The 27,918-nt window shown below is 36.4% G+C and overlaps 4 protein-coding genes across 4 annotated transcripts; 2 read left to right on the top strand and 2 right to left on the bottom strand.

The window, feature by feature from the left end:
- Nucleotides 1–2,047: 2,047 nt before the first annotated feature.
- On the bottom strand, nucleotides 2,048–4,385 carry LOC126793969 (uncharacterized). Its single transcript, XM_050520607.1, has 5 exons — nucleotides 4,180–4,385; nucleotides 3,448–3,538; nucleotides 3,209–3,299; nucleotides 2,793–2,885; nucleotides 2,048–2,329 (listed from the first exon to the last, which is right to left on the bottom strand). The coding sequence occupies exons 1-5, from the start codon at nucleotides 4,238–4,240 to the stop codon at nucleotides 2,195–2,197; spliced, it is 471 nt and encodes a 156-aa protein (XP_050376564.1). The 5' UTR covers nucleotides 4,241–4,385; the 3' UTR covers nucleotides 2,048–2,194.
- A 4,166-nt stretch (nucleotides 4,386–8,551) lies between these two features.
- Nucleotides 8,552–14,349, top strand: LOC126783058 (MLO-like protein 10). Its single transcript, XM_050508443.1, has 15 exons — nucleotides 8,552–9,106; nucleotides 9,768–9,825; nucleotides 9,944–10,155; nucleotides 10,359–10,475; nucleotides 10,721–10,781; nucleotides 10,896–10,984; nucleotides 11,490–11,564; nucleotides 11,642–11,730; nucleotides 11,811–11,860; nucleotides 11,957–11,997; nucleotides 12,095–12,268; nucleotides 12,935–12,970; nucleotides 13,062–13,129; nucleotides 13,336–13,396; nucleotides 13,754–14,349. The coding sequence occupies exons 1-15, from the start codon at nucleotides 8,897–8,899 to the stop codon at nucleotides 14,159–14,161; spliced, it is 1,749 nt and encodes a 582-aa protein (XP_050364400.1). The 5' UTR covers nucleotides 8,552–8,896; the 3' UTR covers nucleotides 14,162–14,349.
- Nucleotides 14,350–22,360: 8,011 nt separating this feature from the next.
- LOC126785215 (RING-H2 finger protein ATL8-like) lies at nucleotides 22,361–23,328 on the top strand. The gene has a single exon (XM_050510840.1). The coding sequence runs from the start codon at nucleotides 22,523–22,525 to the stop codon at nucleotides 23,186–23,188; it is 666 nt and encodes a 221-aa protein (XP_050366797.1). The 5' UTR covers nucleotides 22,361–22,522; the 3' UTR covers nucleotides 23,189–23,328.
- A 1,595-nt stretch (nucleotides 23,329–24,923) lies between these two features.
- Nucleotides 24,924–27,500, bottom strand: LOC126785205 (uncharacterized). The gene is made up of 6 exons (XM_050510828.1): nucleotides 27,264–27,500; nucleotides 27,112–27,175; nucleotides 26,892–27,027; nucleotides 26,442–26,769; nucleotides 25,886–26,014; nucleotides 24,924–25,796 (listed from the first exon to the last, which is right to left on the bottom strand). Exons 1-6 carry the CDS (start codon nucleotides 27,361–27,363, stop codon nucleotides 25,312–25,314), a joined length of 1,242 nt encoding a protein of 413 aa, XP_050366785.1. The 5' UTR covers nucleotides 27,364–27,500; the 3' UTR covers nucleotides 24,924–25,311.
- Between the last annotated feature and the right edge of the window lie 418 nt (nucleotides 27,501–27,918).

Raw genomic sequence — 27,918 nt, 5'->3', positions numbered from 1 at the left:
TGGTTCTCATCTCGTGATCTCGATCATGGGGATTGAAAGTTAGCTAATTAAACTTGGACTGATCCATGCATATATCAGATGTAATGTCGTCAAGTTGGAGCTGAATGGACTGGTCGACCGGACTCTACCGTAATAATTTATTTCAAGAATTGATATAAAGGAACTCGATTCCTCTTATGTTCCTTTCCTTGATACCCACTGCATGCGAAGGTTCATTTCCTTTCTTTTCTTGATATCCAACGTAATAAAACTATTTTACGTGACAAGTCCTGATGAAAAATGTATTGTATATTAGGAATTCAGAGCGGTGAGAACACAGACATATACATACTTGCGCTAATTCGAACAAATAACCGAATGATACTAAATGTCTAAATATGTATCTCGGCGAAAAATTAATACAGTAACTAATATTACATCAAAATCATTGAGAAGTAATATTACATTTACGTGTTGGATCGCTTACACTTGCCCTGTAGTCCATCTGTACATGGAAGAATTCGGTTTCAAATATAATTTTCGTGCTCTGCATGCGCATGTGGTTTTTATAGTTTAGATTGTTTATTTAGGTATTATTTTGTAGTATGTACCTTATACGTACAATTCGCCTCTTTTTATGACTAGCTAGTAGCAGTATTTGATTTCACATCTGTTGTCACTTGTCACTCATTTCAAGTTTGTCGACTTGAACAAATCATTTTGTATTGATTAAGTTGAAGAGCAAATCACGTATTTGGCTGAATTAGTTAATTTGAATGATGTGCTTAACTAACTAATAAGTAATAAGTATAGCCAGCTCTAATATACGTGTTTAAACTCTATATTAATCTCCTTTCTTTGTCGTTGTCGACTCATTTGAATTGTTTGATATATCAGATCAAACATAGTAGAGTTGTGATCATTCTGGTTTCCTCATCCTTCATTTACGTCCAAATTTGGCTTCTTGGAGTCGAGCACATGATGATCATGCGCTGCAGACTTTGATTTGTCTCGTGCATATTCTTAATAATTCTTAAATTCCTTGCTGTTTAGATCCCACAATGTTAATTACTAAAGAATCATAGAGATTCGATTTTCCACAATCTTCAAGTTAAACAACAAAGATCGAGTTGGAAAGTGGAAACAACTCCAACTGGCCGATTTCTCTGCTTGCTTGTGACAATGGAATTCCCTTCTTCATTACTTTTATTTTGTTTCTGGAGTTAATATTCATGTATTTACAGATTCCATTATACGAATCTACGGTCTATGATACACCGGTGTATGACACATTGATATTGTTGTGTCAGGTACCGAGTGATGGGCTGATCTCTAGATTTTTTAAGATCTCCGGTCTACGCGTACGATCAGGGGCGGAGCCAGGATTTGATCGTAGAGGGTTTAGATACAAAGTACCGAAAACGTTGATCATAAGTTCGAAAAATAAAAAACATTAATATCATATTAATTTTAAACTCTTATTCAATAGTTTCAAAAGAATCTAAAAATGAATTTAAGATAAATGTTTCATATCTTAAAAATAAAATTCAATGCAGAACTCATAAAAAAATATGTAATTTGATTAATTTGTAAGATAGTAAAATGTAATATTAATAGTAAAGCAATCTTACGGGACTAATCAAAATACTAACACTGCATATTTACTATATTTAATAAATAACCTATATAATATATGAATAGTAGAAAAATTGGGGTGAGTCCGGGCCCGGGGGGGCCTACATGTGGCTCCGCCCCTGCGTAGTATACACTCGTGTATCGAATATCGTCATCGAAGAATTGAGAACAAAAGACAACGTATTCAAGTGTGGTAGAATTTCTGGTATTTAAAAAGTTGAGAAAATGAAATACAAAGATCAAATAAAGAACTAAAATTTTGTCATCTTTTATCATTACGGGTGTTCATTGACGACCCAAATACCTCCACATTTGGTTTGAAACCCAACCAAACTATGCACTAGAAGCAAAAAGGGCTCCTTTTGCAACAATGGGCAGCTTCCTGTTGATACAAACAATAAGATGATGTATTGATGTTGAAGCAAATAAGAAAACCAGAAACTGTTATGGTGTTCAAATTACTGAAGCTGCTGTCTTTTATGCATTCAATCATGTACATAAACAAGGTCAACAAACGAGAGGAAGATTTTAAACATTATTTTCTCGATGGCAAACACATGTAACAAGTCCCACTATCATATCATATGGAAGCTTCAACTTCATCTGAAGACACTGCAACTCCATTTGGGGCATCATCTGCATGCAGCTGGGCAGAAACATCATCAATGGCAGAGTTCAGCTGTGCAATCTTCTCGGCCAGTATTTTGCGAGTTTTCTGCAGTTAGTCACAAAACAAAACCTAAACCTTATAATTCGGATTTATCATAATTAATTACCAGCTGAGCAAACAACATTATCCAATAAGTTTTAGCAGGCTGGCCAACAATATTTCGATTATTTTCAGTATTTCACCTTCTAACCCAAAACCTTAAAGTTCTAATTCTTAAAAGCAGCATAAAAATATATATGCACTGAATCCAAGCTGAACCCTCCTATCACAAAAAAAAACACAGATTGTTCCTCTATATCACCATTGGCTTTGTATGTCAGTAGTACTTCTCCTCCTTAGAGAGTTTGGGATTCAATCCATTAACAATATGTTTTTGCGCCATTTAGAATCACACTATGATTCCATTGAAAAGATAAATAAATTTTTTCGCCATCCTATATTTCAAGAACTGCATAATCTGAACCTTTTTCCATTGCAAAAGCTAAATGCGGGACAAATAAATACTCACCTCAAGAGCTTTCTCTTCATCATATATGAATTTTGGCAGCTTCCTCATCAAATCTTTTCTATCAGCTCCGGCTACTGCAAGTGCCTTACTTATCTGGGAAGGATGTCAGTTGTCAGTCAAGTGCATGGTTTAGGAGTCAATATGCATATTAGCTTCTCTTTTGATGAGCTATGTAGCATTATAGCCCTTAAGTGCACATTGGACTCTCGGCTTTTCAAATTAACTACAATGTCATATGTCAGTTAACCAGATAACTGCATAACATTTCACTATACTCGAAAAGGAAAAATCTTTGATAGGTGAAGATGGCAAGAAACTTTGTCCTCATTGCACAAGAACCAGAGTGCAGAGCTGCAGGAACATGCTAAATTCAAGTAATAAGTGATGCATAGACACTGGATGACAATTCATCATACCTGAGGCGCATAGACGCAGCCTAATGCTCCCACAATTATGCCCCCCAACACAAATCCACCAACGAAGATACCTGCAGTACTTTTCCCACTACTGTACACGCAAAGGAAAGAGATTCAATAATCTAAAAGGATAATATTCAAAAACCATAAGAAGGTACACCGATAGCTGGTGCACACATATCTCTCATAGTTACTGCTACACACTGTCCTAAGCAACAGATAGAAATGCATATCCATACTCTGCTCGCACAACAAGAGTCTTTTTGTTTGCTGTAACCTTACTGGGCGCAACATTCAGAATACAATGGTTCACCAGCTTCGAAGACGAACCTAGCATCAAGCATTGGGCAACAACAAAAATAGAATTTTAGAAATCCAATGCAAGCATTTAGCCAATTGCACATTTGATCATCACGGGCAAAGCTGCAGACATAGACTCTATCTACCATGCAAATCGTACACTGAGTGATAAGCAAAGCTGAAAGACCATCAATCTCAGACAACCCAACTAACAACCGGAGAAACAAGCTCAAGTGCCTAGCGAAAGCGATCAATGCAGAAGCTAAAAGACACCAGCTTTCAAACTCTGTGCACTTAAAAGTTCAAAAAGTCCACTTCTTGCTAGTGTTACTTGCCTAATCATCTACTCTTGATTATACCCTTTATGAATTCTTTCAAATTTTACCCATCATATTCAACTGCTTAGCTCAAGTATCTATACTTGACCCCGCGCTACTCATTTATAGATAACCAATTAAAACACAGAAATGGGTGATTCTTACATTTCAGTTTCATAATCTATGAGAAAAGAAGCCTAATTTAGTGGGTCAAAGATCATAGTAAAAGAACACAATTGATCCTTTTGCATATAAAAGAGGTGATATTGATTGAAATGCAAGTAATTTGATTGAAATCTTACATTTAAAGAAAGTAAGAGAGAGAGAGAGAGAGGGGGGGATGAAATGGGATACCAGTCAAGAAGTGGGTCTTGGAATTCTGAAGTGAAACGAAGGAGCTGGAAACAGCACTCATGGTTTTCTTCAACTTAACAACACACAGAAAACCCACCAAGAGAGAAAGAGTATTTGGTAGAGGGAAACAAATTGGGTGCAAGACTTCGGTATTATCGACACAATTGGCCTTCTTGTTCTTAGCTTCATTCAAGATCAGACAATTTAACTACTCATTTCTTGTAATCCAGAGAATTTTAATGTGGGGAAGCTACTCTTTTGGGCTTTAAGCTCCCTCTGTCTTCCGCTGACTATTTCGGCTCACAAGTCTGGCCCAACAAAGCTCATCCATTTCTCTCTTTTTTTGTTTCCCCCCCCCCCCCCTCTTTTATTGCACATCGATTAGCCTCATTTTAGTCTTTTTCTACTAAAATTGTGATTTCCCCTCAAAGTTGCAACTGTGTGGCCTCATTTAAAATTTATGTACTATATAACACACGATTTCAGAATTCATTATTTCTTCAATAAAAACTCTTTCATATTCAAACAACGGTTTTTAAGCGCTTCTCAAACTTATGAAACTAAAAATCAAGATGCGCATTCCTCTAGCAATTTGAAAACTCGCAAAATAATAAAATTTATTGAAGAGTTTTTAATTTTCAGTAATCCGGTAATTAAAATACATGTTGAATAATACTTTCTAAATTGTAAGCTTACATGATAGTGTCAACTAATTTTGTTACATGACAAAGACACGAACTTTAGGTTTTCTCAAGTACCAACTATTTGTTCATCTTACTCAGCACGTCATAGATGTCGAAAGAAGTCCATAAGCATCATTACAGTAAAACAAAACTTATAGCCAGATTGCTGGAGCTATTGGTACTATATTCGTGTTTTTATTGTTGAAACTTGAAGAGGACCCAGTAATGTGAACCTAAAAGGACAAAATTGTAGATGGTAATCCATAGATTTTGACGAGGTATTGATTTGGAAAAACAGCAGTGTAACTGTGTAAAGGAGAAAGCACCGCAACAGTGTTAAGAATTAGTTAGTAATCAGCCGAGTTCAAAGATGACCAATCCAGCCACCATTTACTTGGCAATATATTCTCTTCTTGCATGTTAATAATTACGGTTTCAATCTATAAGTCTAATGCATGCAAGACCCTTTCAATAAGAAATGAGATCGAATAGTCCAGTTTTCATATTCTGAAACATAGAAGATATGATGGAGGAAGATGACTTGGATATATATGAATGGCGCGACTACCAGTCCTCGTCTAATCTAGATTTGGTCATGAAACTACACAATATACGTTTGTAAATGTTGGTTAAACGTACTTATGCAGCCATTTAGGGCCATCCTTACTTCTCATATAACCTCCCATTCTCCCAACCATTTTGAATGATTTGATCAATCTTTTGTTTTTGTTAGGGTCAAGTATTTTGTTCTATTGTTCTTTATGGACGCCTTTATGCAAAAATGTTTGAAAAATAGTCATGTTGTTCTTCTTTTACGTGTCATAGTCATATATATCCGAACATGATTAATAAGTACTTTATTAGTATGTTATATTAGTTACATTACAAAGTTTAATGTATTCTTCTTTTATATGCGGATGTATTATTCAACACATTCTCCTTTAACTAATTTACGGAAACATAACTTCTTATAAGTTCACGAAATACACATATGATCAGAGACTCTTAAGCTTTGGTGTACTTGCATGGCACCGTGCTAGTACCCATATTTTGAAGAGGGATTAGTTCAAACAATGTCTATATCAACTCGATTTGCAAAACAAAACCTTTAAGAAGTTGCGTGCGGGGGATCCCATCTCGATTTGTTCTGGCCTTGGTGTGCATCCATTTGGAATCAAATGTATGAATTGAGCTGTAATTAAACTAATATAAATCATTGACCTAGCTTTACACCTCCACTATCAAAATTTGACCTGTATTTATATCCACACCGTTTTATAAAGAGAAACTCTTGCATAGCTATTCAGATGATTAATCAAATCGGCCGGTTTTGTTTGGCCAATTATAAGAAACAAAATTGAAAATGGCATTAACCTTTTGGACGCGTTGGGCTGGCAAAGTTGGCATATATTGTGAAAAGAACAAAGATGTGATCTGACTTTGGGTTTGGCTCGTGATCGGGCTGATCAATGAACACACCTAATGCCTTGCTAATTGCTTGCAAAATAATACTAAATAATACTTTTTACAAACACTAGGATTATTTATCCATCCAAACTACTTGTCTTTGTTTAATTTATATATTGGGCGTTTCATATCGTGAGAGGTCATCATTTTAAGGGGAATGAAAGAGGTCATATTTGCATTTTTAATTGCACTCGCACGTCTAATATCATGCACCACCCGAGGGCTCTTCGAATCTCTACGGCTTATTCCGCCCATTTTAATTTATGATCATCTTACAAATAAATATTAAATGTCTTTTATAAGAACTATGACACTTATTACATTTATTTCTGAGATGGGCATAAAGTAAACATGGTAGGAGTGACCGACAAATTTACTTACAGCTTAACTTAATATAGCTGTATATAATCGAGTGGATTCACTCCATTTACTTCAAAAAATATATGTTTCTATTATAAAACTAAAAACAATTATGAACTTTGGCAGAAATGTTGTTGATTATAAACCGATGGTTGATTACTGGTAAACATATTATTACTATCTACACCATTGGTTAATAATTTCTAAATTAATTAATACACATACCGACAAACACACATCCAAATTTCCGAAATCTTTACAGAGTTGATAGTATTTTGAAGTACTTCTATCAACTGTATTTTATATATATACTGAGGATTGAATCTCAATATTCGAATTCACTCAACCAAGATAACATTTGGATCTGTAACGCACATTAATAGTATAATACTACCATGCGGTGAGCATGATTCATATGTAATCACATGAAGAGAAAAACAAAGCATAGATAATGAATCTCGATCTGAGGAGGAAGAAGATAAATATATACGAATAGAATCGTTGAATGACGCATGTGCTTCTCGATCTTGATAAAAAAAAGAAGTGCTCGAAATAGAGAATTCGAAGAACGACAAGAAACTTGGTTTTGGTGGCAGATTTCTGTGCCACGTTCTCTCGAATCTCGATCCCAGTCTATGTTTATCATTTTTCCTTTCTACACTGGGGCTTAGGGTCAACGACTCCACCGCCTCCATTTCTGAAGCACTTTCTCTGGTCATCTTCGATGGGCCTTTTCCGGTGCCGGTGGTCTTGCATTTTCAGTGTTCTGAACGAATAGCACTTGCTTCTCTAGATCTTCATAAAAGAGCTAGCTAGGAACATGCAGAATGTTTATTATATGTGTAATATATGATTGGACGTGGATGACATAAACATTATGTATCGTTTTCAAAATTTGGCGAGATTGGGTTTACACTACTCTTTGTATTATATAAATATTTAGTACTATAAAACGGGTACTCAAAATAATCACAAAAATGTGAACTGCTAAATATGTCAATGTCTAAAAAATAAACAAGAGGATATTATGGTGAATATAAATAAGAAAAAATGAAATTAAAAGAAATGTTAAACGGAAACATGTGTGAGAACAAGAAATTAAGGAGAACGTGACAGTTTGTTTTTTTGTTGCAGGCGAGTTGCAAGGGTCAAGTTGCTGCTAGTAGTACATAAAAACATACACATCGAGGTGGATATAAAACTCCAAGCCCATTAATATGGTAGCTAACTAGCTATAAATAATAATCTTGATCAATACACTTCTCGAGCTAGGATACAAGTGGAATGAGTGAAGAAATGAGTCGATATTAATTCCAAATTGTTAACTTAACTCCTAAAGTCGTCTCCTGATTAGGAGGCCAAAAATAGACCAATGTGATTTCTTCACGTGTTGGTAAATGCATGAATCCCTTAATTACCGCGTAACTTTTAATTATATATATATATATATATATTTCATTTTAAGGAAGTGAGTGAACGTAATTTTAATTATATGAATGAGAAAACCGTTGATTTGGATGGGAAAGAAAGGAAAGAGAAAACAAAAAGATCATCTCCCCAAATTGAGCGATAATTATTGCTATGCTGGTATACATGGAAAGCTGGAAACAGCAGATTCCTCTCTCAGCGAATCACAAACCTCGAGCTGCTTCATTAGTCGTCTTAGTTTGACCTCACCACCACAGTAAGTCAGTAACCGAGTAAAGTGGAAGTTCAGCCATGCATCTCCTCCATAGATTAGACTAGATAGATAGCTCAGTCCGCCCCCTCATCCTTTCAATCTCAAATTTATTTCCCCCCTACATTAATGGCACAATCTCATATGAGTTTACAGTTTAGTTTCAACTATAACCAACACTTTCCCGATATATATATATAGATGGTTCTCTGCCAAAACAGTTTAAAGAACCAAATTAAACCAAAATCCCAGAGTTGATAAGAGTTGGGTTCCTTCGTTGCAGTTGCTTTCAGGATTGGCTGCCTCTTCCTGTTGTGCCGTTTGTTTAAACAATTCTTTCTGCTGAAACACTCCTCGGGGAGGTTAGTTTCCCAAAGCCGCGTAGACCAAACCGTAAAAGGAAACTCAGTAAACGCTTCTCTCTATATATATAGAAAGCCAGCCCCCTCAGAGAAGCTTTCATCTAGAACGGTTTTGGGTTTGGTCCATATTGTTGTTGGAAACTTGGAAAGCTTCGAGTTTGAGAAAGATGTCGTCTTTATGTTTGGTTCTGTGGTTCGGGGTGTTGTTGTTGTTGTTGTCGGGTGTGGCTATGGCGGCAGAGGAGACGACTAGTACTACTACTACGACGGCGTCGAGGGAGCTGAACCAGACGCCTACTTGGGCCGTGGCCGGAGTTTGTGCTGTTATCATTATCATTTCTCTGGTTTTGGAGAAGATTCTACACAAAGTCGGAACGGTACTGATCTCTGAAGCTACAATTTTCGGTTTTTTAAATACCCTTTTGCTCGTTAGTATTGTGTTTTGTAGAGTCTAGTGTATGTGATTGGTGTGCGATCTTAGATCGCAGTTCAAGTTGTTTTCTGTGCCTTTTTATGATTATGGTTTTTGACTTTTGTGTGCTCTCCTGGTGATCATGGTGACCATTTTGGTCCCAATTTAGTCAATAATTCTGTCTTTTATCAATTTTGTATTCTCTGTAGAAGCAATTGCAATTGACTAGAGTTCCTTTCACATGGTTGAGGCTTTGAATTGCAGCAAACTATGTTTCATTGTGATTGGGAAGTTCTGTTTTTTATCGATGAATTTGACTCGGAAATGACTTCTGAAGTTGTTTGAATCAAAGGAAAGTCCCAAGTGCTAGGATGTAAGATGAAATGATAGTAGTAAATATTAATGTTGCTTTTAAGTTTTTTCATTTTCCAGAATTTCTTTTTTCCCTGATTCTTGTTTGTCCATGGGTGCTCTTGTTATGATATTCAATACTTCAGATCTGTTCATTATTCATTTCTTGATTAGGGAAAGTTGGTGTGCTGTAATGAGCATTTTGTTGATATGAGCATGGTCACTTCATGAGGATTCTGCTCATTAACTTTCTTTTTATTAACATTTCAATGCAGTGGCTTTCCGATAGGCACAAAAGAGGTATGTTTGAAGCTCTGGAGAAGGTTAAAGCAGGTAAGATGCAGTTCACATTTACTCATGACCAATTTTTCTCAGAGGATGCTTATACAAACTTTGTATGAAATAAAAGGTTTTGGATACACATTTGACTTGTGATGAATATTTTTTGCAGAGCTGATGATTCTGGGTTTTATTTCACTAATCCTGACCTTCAGTCAAAGCTACATTGCCAAAATCTGTATACCGGTAAAGGTTGCAAACACTATGCTGCCATGTAGTGCAGCTTCAACTACTACGGAAGAGGAAGAAGAAACAAGTCGCCGAAGACTCTTATCGACTGATCGCCGATTTTTAGCCACTGTAACTACCTTGACATGCAAGAGTGTAAGTGTACCCTGTTCTTCACCTCTTAACTTGACCATATGATTAACAGTAACATTATTCTGTTGTTTATGCAATGACGTGTCCAAGCGTTATCTTATTTATTTAGCAATTGAAGTAAGCTGAAGATTTTCCAAACTAGGAACCCAAATAACAGCAAGCAACTATGCTCTAATGGATGTTAACTTTCTGATTTCTGTTACCAGGGTTATGAGCCACTTATCTCCATTAATGGACTGCACCAATTGCACATTCTCATATTCTTCTTGGCTGCCTTTCATGTAGCATACAGTGCAATCACAATGCTCCTTGGGAGGCTAAAGGTATGGGAGGTCTACATTTGAGTGTTTCTGTGGTGTGTCTTCTTTGTGATTAAAGGTTCATATGCATAGATAAGTAAAGATTATATCGTTGATTGCGTGGAATCCTGAGTTTTATGATGCAGGCTGAACTTGTTGGGGCCATAATATATGTTTAACAATATTTAGTGATCCCTACCATCTAAAAAAAATTAATGAACTGTGCATCTTATATATCTTCAATAATTGCTGGATATTTCTTTCTACAGATCCGAGGATGGAAGCAATGGGAGGCTGAGACTTCATCACATAGCTATGAGTTTTCAAATGGTATATGATCCTTTCATAAAACTAGTTTTAGAGCTCGAAGCAATCCCATCCTTTTGACAGAAATATAAGAAACCATTTATTGATAACTAATTTGTGAATATGTTTTCTGGGCAGATCCTTCAAGATTTAGGCTTACTCATGAGACATCATTTGTGAAAGCACATACCAGTTACTGGACTAGGATTCCATTCTTCTTTTATGTTGTGAGTTATCTTTTAACGAAACTTTTAATTTTGCAAGAGGCTTATGCGGATGCAAAAAGATTCTATTTGCCTTTCATTAAGAAATTTTCTAGAATATGAATGGATAAAGATACAGAGACTTTGTACCTTGTACTTAGATACTAACTTCTAAATCATGGCTGCAGTAGCTGCAGTTTATGCCCTTAAGATGACCATAACTGTCAAAAGATGCTATAAGAAAATTACACGATGTAACTTAGTACTTACATTAAGCCTACGATGTTCAATACACAAAAAAAGAAAAAGAAAAAGTAAACCTACATGGTTACTTGTACCTCTGTCTAACCAACTTAAACTTGGAAAATAATGAGAAGAAGGAAAAAAGAAAGAGAGAATCTAAGCAAATGGAATCAGATAGTCAAAACCCAGTAGGCCTTACTTTGTACACTGTAGTTGTAATCTTATTGTTTTGTAATTGTTGTGTATATGTTATATGTTTTAGTGAACTTACAGTTTTCTATGGCAGGGATGCTTCTTTCGACAATTTTTTAGGTCTGTTAGTAAATCTGACTACTTGACAGTGCGCAATGGATTCATTTCTGTGAGTATTATCGATAAAAATGTACAGATTATCGTCTTGATTCTATCACTATCTCTTATGGATACACTATATTATAGGTCCATTTAGCCCCTGGAAGTAAATTTAACTTCCAAAAGTATATCAAGAGATCACTAGAGGATGACTTCCAGGTCGTTGTCGGAGTCAGGTATCATCAACATTTCTAGTGTATTTATCACTATCTTGCCTATATCGGTCGACATCTAATTTTACTTTTTGATGTGACAGTCCCGTACTATGGGCATCTTTTGTGATATTTTTACTTCTTAATGTTAAAGGTAAGCTGCTTCTTCCTAGAGATCTCCTTTTTATATAATTCTGTGCTTTATAATTGAATACAATTGTCTTACATTACTGATACTCTGTTATTTTAGGATGGCAAGCACTATTTTGGGCATCCACAATCCCTGTCATTGTAAGAATAATTTTCCTCAAAGAAAAGATATTTGTGTGTGTAATTATATATGTAGATTAGTTGCAGAGTGAAGTTCTTACCAGTTAAGTAAATGCAGATAATCTTAGCCATTGGAACAGAACTTCAATCCGTTCTAACCAAGATGGCACTAGAAATATCAGAAAGACATGCAGTGGTTCAAGGGATTCCCCTTGTACAAGGCTCTGATAGGTACTTTTGGTTTGGTCGACCGCACTTGGTTCTTCATCTCATCCATTTTGCGTTGTTTCAGGTATTGCATTGCCTGTCTCTCTCTTCAAATCTAAGATCTTTTGTCTACTAGAGTGGAATTTGTTATCTACTTTCTCAGATTACAAAAGTTAAAATCACATGGAAGGCGAAAAATGATGTTGCTTGCTGCAAACTTTAAAGGGTTGCTGACCTTAAAATGTGAATTTTTTTTTAAATTATCTCCGAGTGTCTCTATTTATTTATAGTGAAGATTCTCATTCCAAAATTTTGTTTAAGAAAATTCAGATTTGTCTGTGGCTTGTTTATAAAGTTCAGGTGTTCAGATCTTAGTCATTATACCTGGATTTAGGAATAGGTTGTGTAGCTATTATCACAAACTCAAATTTCTATGATCTCAATCTGTTTAAACTTGAACGATGCTTTTAATCTCATATTCACAAATTACAACACACTATGTAAGTAGCTTAGAATTGAGAACAGTCATCACCTTTTCATTGCCACCAGATACCTATGTGGCTATGTTATTATGTCTTTGGTCAAAAGATAGATGTTTCAACTGCAGTTTCAGTGTTAATGTGTGTTCAATATTTTTTTTATTGAATAACAATATCTACTTTTTAAACACATTGAAATTCCTAGTGTAATGTTTAACTTATATTTCCTGCTCCAACCTCTGACTATCAAATCGGTTTTCTGGTACATGCAGAATGCGTTCCAAATTATATATTTCTTATGGATTTGGGTAAGGAACTGTTCCAACTTGATATTTCCATCGCACTCTTTGAACTGTATCTCATGGCTAACCAAAGGTTGAATGACAACTTTCTCTGCAGTATTCATTTGGGTTGAAATCTTGCTTCCATGCCAATTTCAAGCTTGCAATTGCAAAAGTGATTGTAGGGTAAGCATTTGACTTGTGTCTTCACTCTACAATCTCCCTCTCCATTTATATATATGCTTAGTTATGTTCTGATGGACTGATGGGTGTTGTATTGTACAATGATTGTTGCATTTAATTGGTTTTTCCTTCCCAGAAATGGGTAAATTATTTGATTCCAGTGTCCTTGGATTGTTATCTAAATTAAATTGGCGTGTTTTGTCATACAGGGGTGGAGTTCTATGTGTATGCAGCTACATAACACTGCCACTATATGCGCTTGTAACTCAGGTACATTCTTTTTGCCTCAATCCTGAATTTCTTCATGCAGTAGCTCACATTCGTGAGGGCAAAAGCAATCATCTAAATTTAGAATTTTGTAAAATGATCACCACCACAAAAAAAAAACCACGGAAATTGGAAGCTTAAGTGCCCCATTTGATGCTAATCTTCTCTTGGAGGCTAAATAATCTACTCTACAATGGAAACTACCTATTATAAGTTGCGTATCAGAAGAAAATCAATAGCTGCTGTCTTCAAGAAAATCTTAAAACTTCATTTCTCATATGATGTCTCGTTGTATGTAAATATCTTTGTGAATTGAACAAGATGAGAGTATATGCAAAATTAATGTGGTGAATATTGCAGATGGGTTCAAACATGAAAAAGTCCATCTTTGACGAACAAACATCCAAGGCCCTCAAGAAGTGGCACAATGCTGTGAAAAAGAAGACCGCCGGAGCCAAGTCTCCTGCTCGAACCCTGGGTGGAAGCACCGTTGGTGGTGGAAGCACATCTGTTACAACCGTGCACTCCTCTGGACCTACATTGCATCGTTTCAAAACAACCGGTCACTCAACTCGCTCATCCACATTCGGAGATCACGAGATATCAGATAATGAAATCGATCCCTTGTCACCTGGATCATCAACAAACTTGATAGTAAGAGTGGATCAAGTAGAGCAACAAACTGAAATAACCGAGCCACACCATGAGGAGCAAACCACTATCGAAATGGACGAATTCGCATTCACAAAGCCAGATCTGGCAAAGTAAACATGATAAACAGCACCGCAGCAAGCAATGCTGCCCTCCAATTGTGATAGAAATTTTTTGTTACTTAGGCAGAAAGATTAGGTGAAATCATTGAATTGCAGCAAAATGTAGTATCACATCTTGTACATCAAATTGGTTGTTCATATATTACTAGCTGGTAATTAATAAACACTTCATCTTTGTATTTTTCTCAATGATTCAGTTAAGGGAAGCTGAATGCCAAATATCTGATATTTGATCTACTGTTATACACACTGGTCCTGCACTCCTTCAGTTCATTTGAAGTAGTGCTATGTTAAAATGAAATAAGGGTTCAAAAGCTGAAGTTGGAGTGATATTGAGGGACAGTTACCTAACTAAATTTCATAGTAGTGCTATTGATAATTGGGGGAAAATTCTTAGTGCTAGTGTTAAGTTGTCAGCTGCTCATTCACATTGAGAAACTGCAGGTCACATTATAACCAGGGGCAATACGCCCATATGCCATATCCAACCCAAGATTCACCTTTAGCTGACTAATAAATCCTTTATGTACAAGGGTTAGCTGTCCTCCTCTCTATTTGGATCTTATAATGCTCAATCATCTAGGTAAAGTTTTTCAGATTCTCATGAAATAAAGACAAGTACTTTTGGGTTCTAGTCACATTCTCTGCATAATGGAAACTTGGCAGTAGTTACTATTTAGTGATATGGAGTGGTAGGTGTCGACCACGTTATCAAAGATCAAATCTTTTGTTTCATCTCCTTATTTGAAGTCATCATTTTTACTGTAGGCGTAATAAGATTTTAATGGTTCTCTACCTTGATATTAGAGTATTGTTTGTGATTAAGAGTATTTGCATTTAAAATTTGTGAGCAAGAAAACTTGCATTTAAATGTTCAATCCCCAACTATGTTTTGACTTCTCAACGTACAAATTGTTAAATTGAATTACATGACCGAGAGTGTGTTAGCTTGATATACATTGTTGACTTATTCTATAATATCTTTTAAATTTTCAAGAAGCAACATTCATATATAACGCATGAAACTCAATTCTTAACCAATACAAGATTATAAACTTATATATAAACTGGGAAACGACCAATACACAGTCACATAGCATCGGATTATCTCTTCAGTAAACTACCCATGGGGTCAAAATATCTTTCACTGATTTCTCTCGCCAACTGATTGAACTATGGTGTTTGTATGACTAGCCCCATATGACATCCATAGAGGTGATAGAGCTGGCAGTGTAGAGTCCCAAACAGACTCATAGTGCCTACATTACCTCCTACTCAAGCCAAAGATTAGAGTTCGGTCTATCATAAAAACCAACCTTTCCTTCTACCCACCCAACACGTCAAAATTATTGAACTGATCGGTCACCCCTGCCTCTGCTTTGCTAATGCCCCCACCGTCCCCTTTAACTCAACACCAGTCTGTACCTAAGTTGGCTCTGCTTTCACACATTTGGAATGAAGCTCTATATATTCTGGCTTTCTCTAACATCAATTAATGACCCTGAATCGTGTTGAGTTGGCCTCTCTACCATGGTCGTTCCATAAATTCAACAGTGACATACCAGACAATGGAAGTTAAAGCTTGATGATGAGTAACTTCGTCACAAGATTCTTGATCTTAATCTAAAGTAGCAATCTTTATCCATCCATAGTTACATCTTAAGAACCGACTCTACTAACTACTCAAAGTTGTAAAAATTTCATGATTGCGACACTAATTAGTAAAACGTTCATGAATCGGGCAACACTAATTAGTAAAGGAACAGTAAACAGCTCCCGGAATCCAGCCGCCGGATTAAGAAACCATGTGTATATTCTGCGCATGTCACGAAATGGGTCCTAGAGCTTTTGGTTAAAGCTAGCAATGGGGAACTGCTTAACATGTGCAGAAAGTTCCAGAAACCCTAAAGTTTCAGAGAAGACAAGACCCGAAATTGAATCAGAACATGCATCAGTGTCATTATTTGTAAACTTCATAGCCCTTTTTAGTGTCAAAATGGTGTGATTGATGGCCCCAATATGGAGACAGGTAGATAACGTATGTTGAAAGTGGTGCTAGCTTCATAGTACTCTTCCTTTTTCTTTCCCTTTTATTTCATGTTTGAGAAATAAATTGATCTACCATCTCATTTGGCATTTTCAACCATATACTGTATGTATTTGATAAGGTCATATCATTAATAGAATTACCTCACTCACCTAATCGAAAGAGAAACTCCTAGAATCTAATCAATATATGGGAAGAAGCAGATGAACTTGTAACCTGCGCTTTCTATATGTGTGATTACCATTCGTTCACACAAATATGATGTGACATGATTAAGCACAGCATTTTCATCTCATCTAGGTTCCCACATTATTGAGTTATTTGTGCGAGAAGGAATCTTTCTAGGGCGAGTTATGATTCATTATATCAAAATGGCTTATGTAAAAAAAATCCGAACATTTTTTTATTCATTTCATGCCACTGGATCCAGAAATTTTTTCCAACCAAAGCAAAAATCACTTGTCACTCGAAAATATAATCCACTTCTATTCAGAAAAAAAAATTACAGTGTAACTTGCTTTCAAATCAATAGCAAAACGATAATTGTCTACGACGTCAATTCATATAATTGCATAATAGCATCATACGGTATTATTTCATATAATATTCAACCCCATCCTTATTTTCTTAGTGACGTCACGGGGGATGGTCTTGCTCTTTATCCGACAAAAGAAGACTTATTGTCGGCGGTCAGATTCCCTGAAAGGATCGATGCCCGCACTTTGGTGCAGTGCGGGCGTCCTCTCTCGATTGTTCCTGTATATATATAACTAGCGTTTGTTAGGGTTCCTTTGAGATATTCTGCACGATATATACTTTGTCAATTGTCATTTAGTTGGTATGAAAATTGTAGCAATTGTACATGTATATACCTATTAAACTGTGAAGATGAATAAATAAATTAGTAAAATTACTTAGTAATGGTGCACCCACTATTGTCCAAGTTGGTGCTTGGCATGCCTTGAACCAGAGGGTTTAAGGTCTAATTACTCTCTTAATTCAACAAATTTATTTGGACATAAGAATACATGATTTAGAAGCAAAAATATATATAATCTACAAATTTATTTGGACATAAGATTACATGATTTAGAAACAAAAATATATATAATCTGAAATTTAGACGTATGATATGATAATTGATATGAATAGGATAATTGAATCAACTTACTTGAAAGATTTCAAATCAAAATAGCTTTTTTTTTTAAATTTTTTTTTACTTGGGAGATCTTTTTGACCTTTTTAACTGTTGGCACCTATACTAGCATAGAACTAGTATGGCATGTCACCGAGCATAAGCATGACTCTCTAGGCGGATCTACAAGTTACTATGTGGCTCAACCATGATATTCATAGCGTACCTCGTCATACAAGCTTTCCATTGATAGTTGGAACTCACCAAGACACCACCGGGAAGTCACCCTTCCGACCTCATCAAGATGGCTCCATAGTAAGCCTAGAGGGGCACTTGTCCCACATTGAAGAATATATAAATGAGATGAGTTCCCTCACCTATAAAATGGACCCCTTATCCCACTTAGAAGGGGAATCACTACATGTATAACTTAAGGTTATTTGCTTATACTAGTGGATTCAAGTGGATGTAGCCTACCCTAAGAAAGGGAGGTGAACCACTATACTTCTCGTGTCAAATTAACACTCACTAATGGCTAACTGTGTGATCAGCCACCTATCTAGTAATCACAACGTTAACATTAACTTTGTTTGATTGAATGTGGGGTCTGGGTGAGAGTGAGAGACTCAGAATTCGTAAGAGAGAAAGAGAGTTCCTTTACATCGTTTTAGCATCTATTAATTATTAAGAGAAGGTAAACGACATCGTTTTGTGGGTTGAAACCAAAAATCAAAAGAAAACAGACATTGGAGTTGCAACGACGTCTTCTCCCCCTATTCTTTGCCTGATTTTGCCATTTTCATATACTTTTTCACCGGGAAAACATCATACTCCACACCCAGTAGCAAAAACCCAGCCTAGGCTCTCGCCCACACGTGGATCCGCCACTGATTTCATGTATTCAAAATAAACTTATACTCACATTTACTCATTAGGAATGTCTTTTTAACCTTCTAAATTTTTTCTTCTGATTAAAATTCTCCTGACAAGAATATATATATATATATATATAAATGTGTTAGTAGGTTATATATAGATTCATTTTTGGTGAAGTTTTTGACTGTGTGGCTGTAAATAAAAAATGGGGCGATATTGCAAATATATAAATAATAAATGAAATTTTGAAATAAAGATAAATCAGAAAATAATTATGCGGAAATAAAAAATTCAAGATAAAGAAAACAGGAAACGATAACTCAACCAATACTAAACGAATATAATGAAAAGTCGAGTCGTGTGTGATACCAAACTGTCATTAAGACAATTACGTCACATCTATCGGTGCAAGGATTCAATGACGCTACTTTCACAGGATACAATGACTTACAAATCCTTGAAGCTGCACTACAACAAAAACACCGGCGAACTGGAATGAACCATTTCTATCACCAGAACAAGAGAGCTAAGAATGAAACTTTAGAGAGAGAGAGAGAGAGAGAGAGAGAGAGAGAGAGAGAGAGAGAGAGAGAGAGAGAGAGAGAAGTTTCTCAATCTGAATGTGTTTATGAATCAAGTTCTGAATTCATTTTCTTAAAAAAATATATATAATGAATCGCTATTTATAGAGGAAAACTTGGATCACTAAATGAATTCTCATGAATTCAGAAATGAATTTCTTATCATAAATTATAATGGTTACGAAATGAATTTCCATACGTTACGTAATGAATTCTCAAATGTTACGACTGTTACCTCAATGAATTTTATTAAATCTGTTACGACTGTTACACAATGATTTTGACAGTTACAAAATTCAATCTCATTAAACCTGTCATTACAAAATATAATCGTATTAAATATGACGTTACAAAATCAAAGTGGTTAAGTCGTCACACATTCCGGAATTCAAATGGTTTTCACGTTTACAGTGACAATTTTTTATTCACACCATAACTAATTTAACCAAATAAATATATGTTTTGCAGCTCTTAATACCAGAGAATACAAGTTCATATTTATCATTACAAATTTAAGTGCGTCTACTCAAATTCCTTTAATTAAATTGATTTATAATAAATAGTGAAATTCACTATTTTTCCAACAATTTCCCACATGAATGAAATTGGCGACCAAACACTCGATATGATTTGGTGATAGATTTCTATGGTTGAAACCTGCATGGGATAGGTAGGTTTGACCCTTTGAATATTCCCTTGTGAAAATATGTTTACTTTACTAACTAAACAGTAGACGTGATGTTTTTGAACTATTCGTCATTTGTGTAAATGTCTAAATGATAACATACCTCACACATGAATCCTCCTAATACATTACAGTTCTCATTATTGTGCCCATTTTGGCCATGAAACACACGCCTAGTTATGTAAGAGTTTGATAAGAATTGTGCCATAAACAATTCCTTTAGAAGCGGCACATACTCTCTTACATAGGTGATCTCTTAATTAAAAATGACCTGCATTACTCTGCTCGGATTTCTGACGCATAAGAATCATTAAAAGCTTTAGGCTTAACCTCATTGCTCACGAGTATCACTGTTTTTCATCGTAGGAATGTACTTGGGGAACTCCCAACAGTGATCCGAACTAATCTTTATAATTTGGTTTTCCCTTTTGAACTTAGTTACTGGGATCTCCAGTCAACTAGGTTGGGTGTCCACTGTGAAGATTTTAATTTCCAATGGACTTTAGTCTCATTCCCTTCGACGATTCGTCAACTATCTCTCTATTATAATCATTTGGTTAATGGATCTATAATATTATCTTTAGACCTCACATAGTCTAAAAAGATAACTCTAATAGAGAGTAGTTGTCATTTGTATCATGTCTTTGACGAGTATGTCTAGACTTACCATTGTAGATATTACTCTGTGTCATGCCAATTATAAATTGACTTTCATAATAAATGCAAATTGCATGTACGAGTTTTATCTATCTTGGTATATCCTCATATGTAGTCATTATGTCTATTCCCCACATTTGTCTGGTGCACCTCACTCAAACAACATTGTAGATATGATTTAATGGCTTGTTTAAAGGATTTCAAGTACATTGCTACACCTCCTAGTATACACACATACAATTACGTACTAGACTTTCTTCCGTCTCAAATATCCATCTACATGACCACAAATATACTATAAAAGTACTCGAGTTCTTTTGCAATTGCATGTTAATGCTTAACTCCAAGAGTTTACTTATGTATATGTTTAGCTTGCTCAAATTAGCATAATGTTTTTGACAATCATACATTTATCACACCATTGGTTTTTAATCCATTAGTGATTTTGTGATTATGACGTTTTTACATCTCATATTAAAACACAATTGGTAATAAATTAATAATAACACATTAATTACCACCTCTCATTTCTAATAATAACTCAAATTTCTTTAATTAAATTGGTTTAAAATAAATAGTGAAATTCACCTTCTTCTTTTTTTCCAACCGTGGCTTTATATATAGAGATGTGTAATGGTGTTTTACGACCAAGATGGAACCTAAGTAGCACGGACACAGACACGATATTCGATACGTAGACACAACATATATAAATTTTTTTTGACACGGACACGTGGTTGACACGTTAATTTTTTAAAAAAATATATATATATATATATATATATTTATTATAAAAATTATTTTATAAATTTGAAAGTATTTAGAATTTTAGATGTATATATATGTCAAAGTGTGCATTAAAATGATGAAAATATAACTTGTTAGAATAACTAAAGACTTGATAAGTACTTTGGATAACCAAGGTTCGAATCCCACCACAAGTATTCTTATTTTTATCATGAGTTTCTCTCCTTATATATATATATATATATATATATATTAAAGTGTGCATAAATATAACAAAAACTGAATATATTGGAATGGTTGTGGAGTTGTTGAGTGCGTGCCTTGAATGACCAAAGTTCGATTCTAACCATAATCATTTTCACTTTTATTATGAGTTGGTGCGTGTCCGCGTGTCCGATTCGGATACTCACGTGTCTGGGCCGTGTCTAAAATCAGTTCGCGTGTCCGTGTGCAGTGGCGTGTCCGTGCAACTTAAGATGAAACACTTATAGTTTCAGGATCTAGCGTCACTTAAAATTGAAGAAGTTGATCGAACTTGATCACAGTTCTAGTTACACGAGTTACATGCTAGTTTGTCTAGTTTCAAATAGTTTACCTTTTCATCCTAGCTAAACAAGATAACTTTTAATATAATGTAAAGGTAGATTCGATTACCTCTACAAAGCACCTAAAAGAACAAAAGTTATACTTTTATTCACTATATAATCAATTGAGCACACTGCTTTTACATCTAGTTGGGATAAAGGAAAGAAAAACAATTCATACTAGCACAATATTATATTGTACGAGTTTATCGTTATAACTAAAGGTCATAACACTTGCATAATTTCATGTGTTTTATAGTAAAAACAAACAAACTACGGATTAATTGCTCTTTGGGGCAATTAGCAACAGAAGATCAAAGATGAGATGATCATGTGTGAAAATTTTGAAGATAATACAAACTTGTCTTTATGGCACGTTAAAAAGTGCATACTTTAGTTAATTTTTCCAAAATATCTCTTTCCATGCCCAATGCTTAATGTAATGTAAAATTATTTTCATCGAGAACAAAATATATTTTCATTTCCAAACGTTATTTTCCTAAATAAGATGAACCTTCCAACCGGTATTATCTAAAGTATCAATTTCTTCCGGAAATTAAACCATAAATACAAACTTATATCTTAATATCTTGCAGTAAAGTGTGATTAGTCTGGGCTGATGAAAAAACCAGTTAATCATATTGAGGGAAAAAAGCTTGAAACTCAGAGATGGGAAAATGAAGATAAGAATAGTCGCATATAGAAATTCCCCAAGCAACTGGGCCAGCCAATCTGGGCCGACCTTGCCTACCCTCTCTCTCTCTCTCTCTCTCTCTCTCTACCCTATCCTCTCCCACACCAACACTCACTTTTCTTCGTCCTCTTCTTTCTTCCCCATTTCAGAACCAACTGGTCTTTCCCTTCTGTCTCTCTCTACCCTATAAATACAAACACCAACCCTTCCTAACTTTCCAGAACATCAAACCCCCAAAAAGACAAGAAACAAACCACCTTCTTGTTGTTGTTGTTCTTCTTCTTCAGTTCTTCTTCTTGTCTCAGAAAGCTTCCAAAAAACGACATTGGAGTTACTGTCGTGCAAGAATCATGCCTCGCTCACAGAGATTCCTCACAGCAGCAAACACAACCATGAAATACACCGCCGCGGCGCCGCCTCCTGAGGCCGTGGCCTTGGAATCCGACTTCGTCGTCATCTTGGCAGCGCTGTTATGCGCTGTCATATGCGTCGTGGGTTTATTATCCGTGGCGCGCTGCGCATGGTTGCGACGCACACCAGGCGGGGGCCGGGCCGGTGGTCCCGTCTCGGCACAGGCCTCTTCTGCCAACAAAGGGCTGAAGAAGAAGGTCCTCCAGCAGCTACCCAAGTTCACCTACGGCGACGGCGGGCCGGCGGCGCCGCCGAAGATGGGGTCGGAGTGCGCCATATGCCTCGGCGAGTTTGCTGAGGGCGACGAGATTAGAGCTCTGCCGCAGTGCGGCCATGTTTTCCACGTCGGATGCATCGACACGTGGCTCGGGTCTCACTCGTCGTGTCCGTCGTGTCGGCATGTACTGGTGGTGGCCCGGTGTCACAAGTGCGGCAACTTCCCCGCCATTCCTGAAGCTGAGCCCAAAACTCAGCAAGATCATATTTACCATTCTGCCCCTCCGCCGCCCTCCGCCGCCGCAACTACCACTTGTAGTAGCAGCACTGATAGTAATAGTAATAGTAATAGTAACAGTGACAGTAATAGTAATGCTTTCTTACCCTAAAAATTGCCCGTATCTAAAACCAACCCACTTCTTTCTTCTTCCTCATTTCAATCTCTACTTGCTGTAACTCATTCTGTGTATAGAAAACCATCAATGGAAATTTGTGTTTATTTTACTGGTTTTTGTTTCTTGCCAATGCAGCAGCATTGGGTTAATTGATTAAGATCCATCCTTGGGTTAATTTTTCAGTGGATTAATTTAATTAATATTCAAATGCATGCAATATCCCACATTCCCACTCCCAGTCTCTTGTTCCCACTTTGACTTGCTCTTGAAGCCAAAAGCTAATTAACTAATTAAAGCACTAATTAAGTTACTTTAATTAAGGGGTTTGCGTGTGTTGTTGAAACTAATTAAAGGGTCAAATGGGTCACAGATGCTTGGAGAATTAGGGAATTGAAAATTCTCCATGGCCTAACATAATACCGACATAGAGAGGTCTAGGTTGAAGAAGCACAAGAACCATTGTTATTGTTTAAGTTATGTTTCCACTTTTCTCGTTGTGAAACTTTGTGGAGCACGTTGATGGGTCAATAACAACTTAGGGTGCTATTGACGCATCGAGAAAGAAATGTTCGAAGCTTAAGTACCGCTCGAATGATAAAAAGTTAGCCAACAGAGAATCATGGGGTGTTTAATTGTTTTTGTGATCTTTTGATTGACGCAGAGAATTTCTCCAAGCTGAGGGATGGTCTATGAATGGAAGAAAGATACTCTTCATTACCCCATTTGTGTTTTTGGGGCCAAGATTTTAGTTCCACACTTCCACTTATATTGCTTAGCCAATTCAATCAGTAGTCTTATTCTTCTTATGAAAGAGATTAGATTGAAGAGACTTGGTTTGATCTAATCTTCTGAACATGATTGAGCTTGAGGGAGAGTGTGTTGGTGTTACTTAATTCATCCCACCGAAAAGAACACCGCCAAGTTCAATTCTTTATGGTTTAGTTCTCAACTGAGTTAGTGTAGCTCAGATGAAAATTAATAGATAAAGAGTGATGAGGACAAACCCTCATATAAATCCAAGGTTATCTTTCTACAATATAGGTCGAGTGTTTTGATAGTGCTCCTGAAAATGCCAAAAGCATCTTCCAGATTATACCTTAAGAACAAAAATTCGACCTTGAGACCTCATCTAATAATACTGCGGATGAAAACATCATTAGATTGCTATCGTGTTACTGGTAGTGTAAAAAGTGCTTCAACCCACTAAATATCTCCTTGGTCCAATGAAAAACCTTAAAAGGGAACAGCCGATATTTACCAACTTGTTCTTGCCCTCTTGGTATGAATTTGACAAAGAAAGAGCACTAAGCAAGCACCAAATATCACTTTGTGACTAGACTAATCTTGATCCGCCGCTAAGATCAAGATCGTTTAAATTCAAACCCTGATGTATATAATATGCATTACCTATAGCCGTCCTAATCTTCTGCCTAATCTCCCTTCCCATTCCTAATCTCCCAACTAATTAAAACTCGCCAACTCCTCCGGCATACCTGCACTTTCTGCACTACCTTTCCGGCGGCCAAGGTATAACAAGTGCAGTGGTCAATCTTGGCAACTCTGTTGCAGCATCCTAACAATGGATGAACCAACAGTAATACTAAGATAGGGGTGAACTCTGATCTATGATTTTCAACAGTCCAAATCAATGCAAGTTAATTTTCTCATGGTTAAGCAATATATTTCATACAAGTAAATATTGCAGCAATCACAGAGACAGTGCAGGGCATTTAGCTAACTGAAAATTCTGGATCATATATATTGAATCAAGTAACACATCTAAGAGCTTTGGATCCTCAACAAACATGCCACAGCTAGTTGTGCTCATACACCAAAAAAAAAAACCAAAATGATAACGATTTGGCCTCCTATGTGTACTATCCGATCATAAACCACCTTTTTGAATAAAAACCAATGTTCTTATAACTTTAAAGATTCCAGCTAGCTGATCATTACGTGATTTCAGTCTATTCTGCAACAGCACCAGAGAAGCAGAGGACGAACTAGGCCGCCAAATATTTCAAAAAGCTCATCCCCCATTTTCCTTAACAGGCGGGAAATTCAGGGATGCAGGGTTTACTCGGATTAGTTGGATATCAATACCCTGTTACCAAGCATCAACTTTCCTGTTCATTATCACTCTCACCCCCAAACATGGATGCCATTTTCATGGCCAGCTTTGCAGCCATTTCTCTTCTTTGAAAATCAGGCATCAATCTCAAGCTGTCACGCATGTTCCCAATTTCAGACATCAACTGTTCCAAATCCTCAATTTCAAAAGGTGCATCCTCATCCTCTAGGCCATGGTCAAGTTCTCTATCCCGGTCAGGTTCTTCCGTGTTGGGCATCACTAATTCCTTGTTGATATCACCATGGAATGCAGTCATTGTCGTAGAGGTATGAGGCTCCCCATTAGCACTACTGGTTTCATTCTCTTGAACAAGATTATTATGAGCATCCAGACTTCCCATTTCTGAGGTTCCAGCAACATCATTTGCAGAAATCCATCCCCATCCTTTATCTGTGTCATCAAAAGGTTCAGCTGAACCCGCCGATAGGACATCATACTCGAATTCATAATCAGATTCTTCTTCCGACGAATCTAAGAGAGAAGATTAAAACATTCAGTAATCTACTTCAAGTGTAAAGCAAAAACCAAACGTGGAAGAAAGAAAAATAAGGGCATACAACCTTCTCTTTTGGGTAATGATGGTTCAGTAATCTTATCGCCTGTTTTCAGAATCATTCCAGGCCACATATGTGCGGAAAGAGCTCCAAAGAGTCGTTCAACACCTTGTGAATCACCATCAACAGAAAGACCTGTGAGAAAAAAAGCACCTTTTATCTCAGAAGATGCTAACAATAAAGAGAGCAAAAGAAAAGGGTATGTATTGCAAAATAGACATCTTCTTCTATCATAACTCAACTTTTTTTATTCTCAAGCTAACTAGATTCCTTTCTACTCATGAAACCAACATATACATGATTACTTGCTCTTATGTTTATTGTTCTTACTCTGGTATCCTGATGTGAAAGTACTATAATCTGTACACTGCTCCATCATTACAAAGACTCATTTCACAAGGCACGTCACAATTCTTACTGTCTTATCCAATACTAGTTTCAATTCTTATCATCTTTTGGTAAGGATTTCAATTCTGTGATTCTTTCCAATCATCATAAAAACAAAAATCCCAAGTACTTTATATTCCTAGGACAAAATGGAAATCAGAAAGGAGGAACTTACATTTGTCAAACTCAGCATTCGAACCACAAGCTTCAATGTACTCAATGTTATTCTCCGTGCACCATTCCAAACACGATCCCCTAGCCTCCCAATCTGGTTCATCCTCCCCTAGTAAACTGCTCCCCTCAGTTTCAGAGATCCCATACTCGGCGAAATCCGACTGAGAATCAGCAAAAGGCTCCCCAACCTTCAGCAGACGTCTCCTATACTCAACATGCACCGGGTGACCTGGCACAAGGTCAACTTTATTCCCAATGCACAACAGTACATCGAATTTCTGAAGATCATTGCGCGACACCGATTTCTGAAGCGCAACAAGAGATGACAACTGCACATAACTCAACCAATCCAACATAACCACTACATCAAACACCAATCACACTAAAAAGAACCTAAACTACCAACAACTTCACAAACATTCAAAATGTCGAGAATGACTTGCACACCAACCTCAGTTGTATCAAACACCATGATCAAAGCAGCCAGCTGATCATACATTGGTAACTTCTCAATCGAAAACTGCTCATCAAGATGAGCCATCCACACAGACACATCAGCTGTATAGTACTTAGTATTGATACTCCACCTAATCATCAAAACCCTAATTAAAATTTAATCCCAGAAACTAAAAATCAAATCTTTACTCCCAAAATTCAAACTTTCCACATACCCATGAACCGCCAACTGAGCCGGTGAAGAATCTGAACCATCATCCAACTCCAAACCCAGTAACCCTGCAACAAAGTCAACAACTTTGATCAGAAAATGGAATAGGGATTCTGTATCAGCCGTGAAATTGAAGAAAGATGGGGGAGGCTTTACGAGAGATAAGAGTTCTTTTGCCGACGGTGGGTGATCCGATGAACACGATTCCGGGTCTCTTCTCCGGAGGAACAGCTTCTTGCTCCGATTGACTTGCCATTTTTCTTTTTTAACTTTCTGAGATCAATTTTTGGATCTTAAACCCTGAAATTTACCAGTCACTTCTCTCAGAAACTTGCCTATTTGCTTATTAAGGTCGAGGGGACTAGTTTGACATTGTTTTTTCTGGAAAGGGTCTTTTGTGAGAATACGCACACTCCAGGAGGTTTCTTTTCAGTCCTTTATTATCAGATTTTCTGAATAATACACTTTTTTGATCGACTATTTAGACGTAGTTTAGCTCAGTAATGTAACTTGTATTACCGTTTGGCCTAGTGATATACATTTCTTTGTTATAATTGAGTGGTTGTTAGTTCAGACTCCCAATTGAATAGTTGTAGCATACTAATAATTTATTTGTTAAAAAAAATAAATAGTCATAATTTATTGTGAAATGTAAAATTATTCTACGAGGAGAGGTTTACATTCTATTGTTTTGAAATTGTGTATGGTTTAACAGGAGTTTTGGAATAGAAAAGCGATATGCTTCTGATCTAGTGGAGAATCTTCAGGTGTGGTATACCGGAAGGCCATTATGTTGATAGATCTCTATTGG

Source organism: Argentina anserina, chromosome 1 (genome assembly GCF_933775445.1).
Source record: "Argentina anserina chromosome 1, drPotAnse1.1, whole genome shotgun sequence".
In the NCBI taxonomy this organism is placed as follows: Eukaryota; Viridiplantae; Streptophyta; class Magnoliopsida; order Rosales; family Rosaceae; genus Argentina; species Argentina anserina.
Note: the sequence above shows the minus strand (reverse complement) of the source record. Positions and strands in the feature narration are given on the sequence as shown.

Excerpts from the sequence above, each read along its gene's own strand:
- LOC126785215 (XM_050510840.1), top strand. The coding sequence starts at position 22,523 with ATGCCTCGCTCACAGAGATTCCTCACAGCAGCAAACACAACCATGAAA.
- LOC126793969 (XM_050520607.1), bottom strand. The coding sequence starts at position 4,240 with ATGAGTGCTGTTTCCAGCTCCTTCGTTTCACTTCAGAATTCCAAGACC. Across the intron at positions 3,539-4,179 it reads CAAGACCCACTTCTTGACTG|GTTCGTCTTCGAAGCTGGTG; the intron begins GTATCCCATTTC and ends GCTTGATGCTAG. Across the intron at positions 2,330-2,792 it reads ATGAAGAGAAAGCTCTTGAG|AAAACTCGCAAAATACTGGC; the intron begins GTGAGTATTTAT and ends GACTAACTGCAG.
- LOC126783058 (XM_050508443.1), top strand. The coding sequence starts at position 8,897 with ATGTCGTCTTTATGTTTGGTTCTGTGGTTCGGGGTGTTGTTGTTGTTG. Across the intron at positions 12,269-12,934 it reads TCCATTTTGCGTTGTTTCAG|AATGCGTTCCAAATTATATA; the intron begins GTATTGCATTGC and ends TGGTACATGCAG. Across the intron at positions 13,397-13,753 it reads TATATGCGCTTGTAACTCAG|ATGGGTTCAAACATGAAAAA; the intron begins GTACATTCTTTT and ends TGAATATTGCAG.
- LOC126785205 (XM_050510828.1), bottom strand. The coding sequence starts at position 27,363 with ATGGCAAGTCAATCGGAGCAAGAAGCTGTTCCTCCGGAGAAGAGACCC. Across the intron at positions 27,028-27,111 it reads GCTCAGTTGGCGGTTCATGG|GTGGAGTATCAATACTAAGT; the intron begins GTATGTGGAAAG and ends TTTGATGATTAG. Across the intron at positions 26,770-26,891 it reads TGGTGTTTGATACAACTGAG|TTGTCATCTCTTGTTGCGCT; the intron begins GTTGGTGTGCAA and ends AGTTATGTGCAG.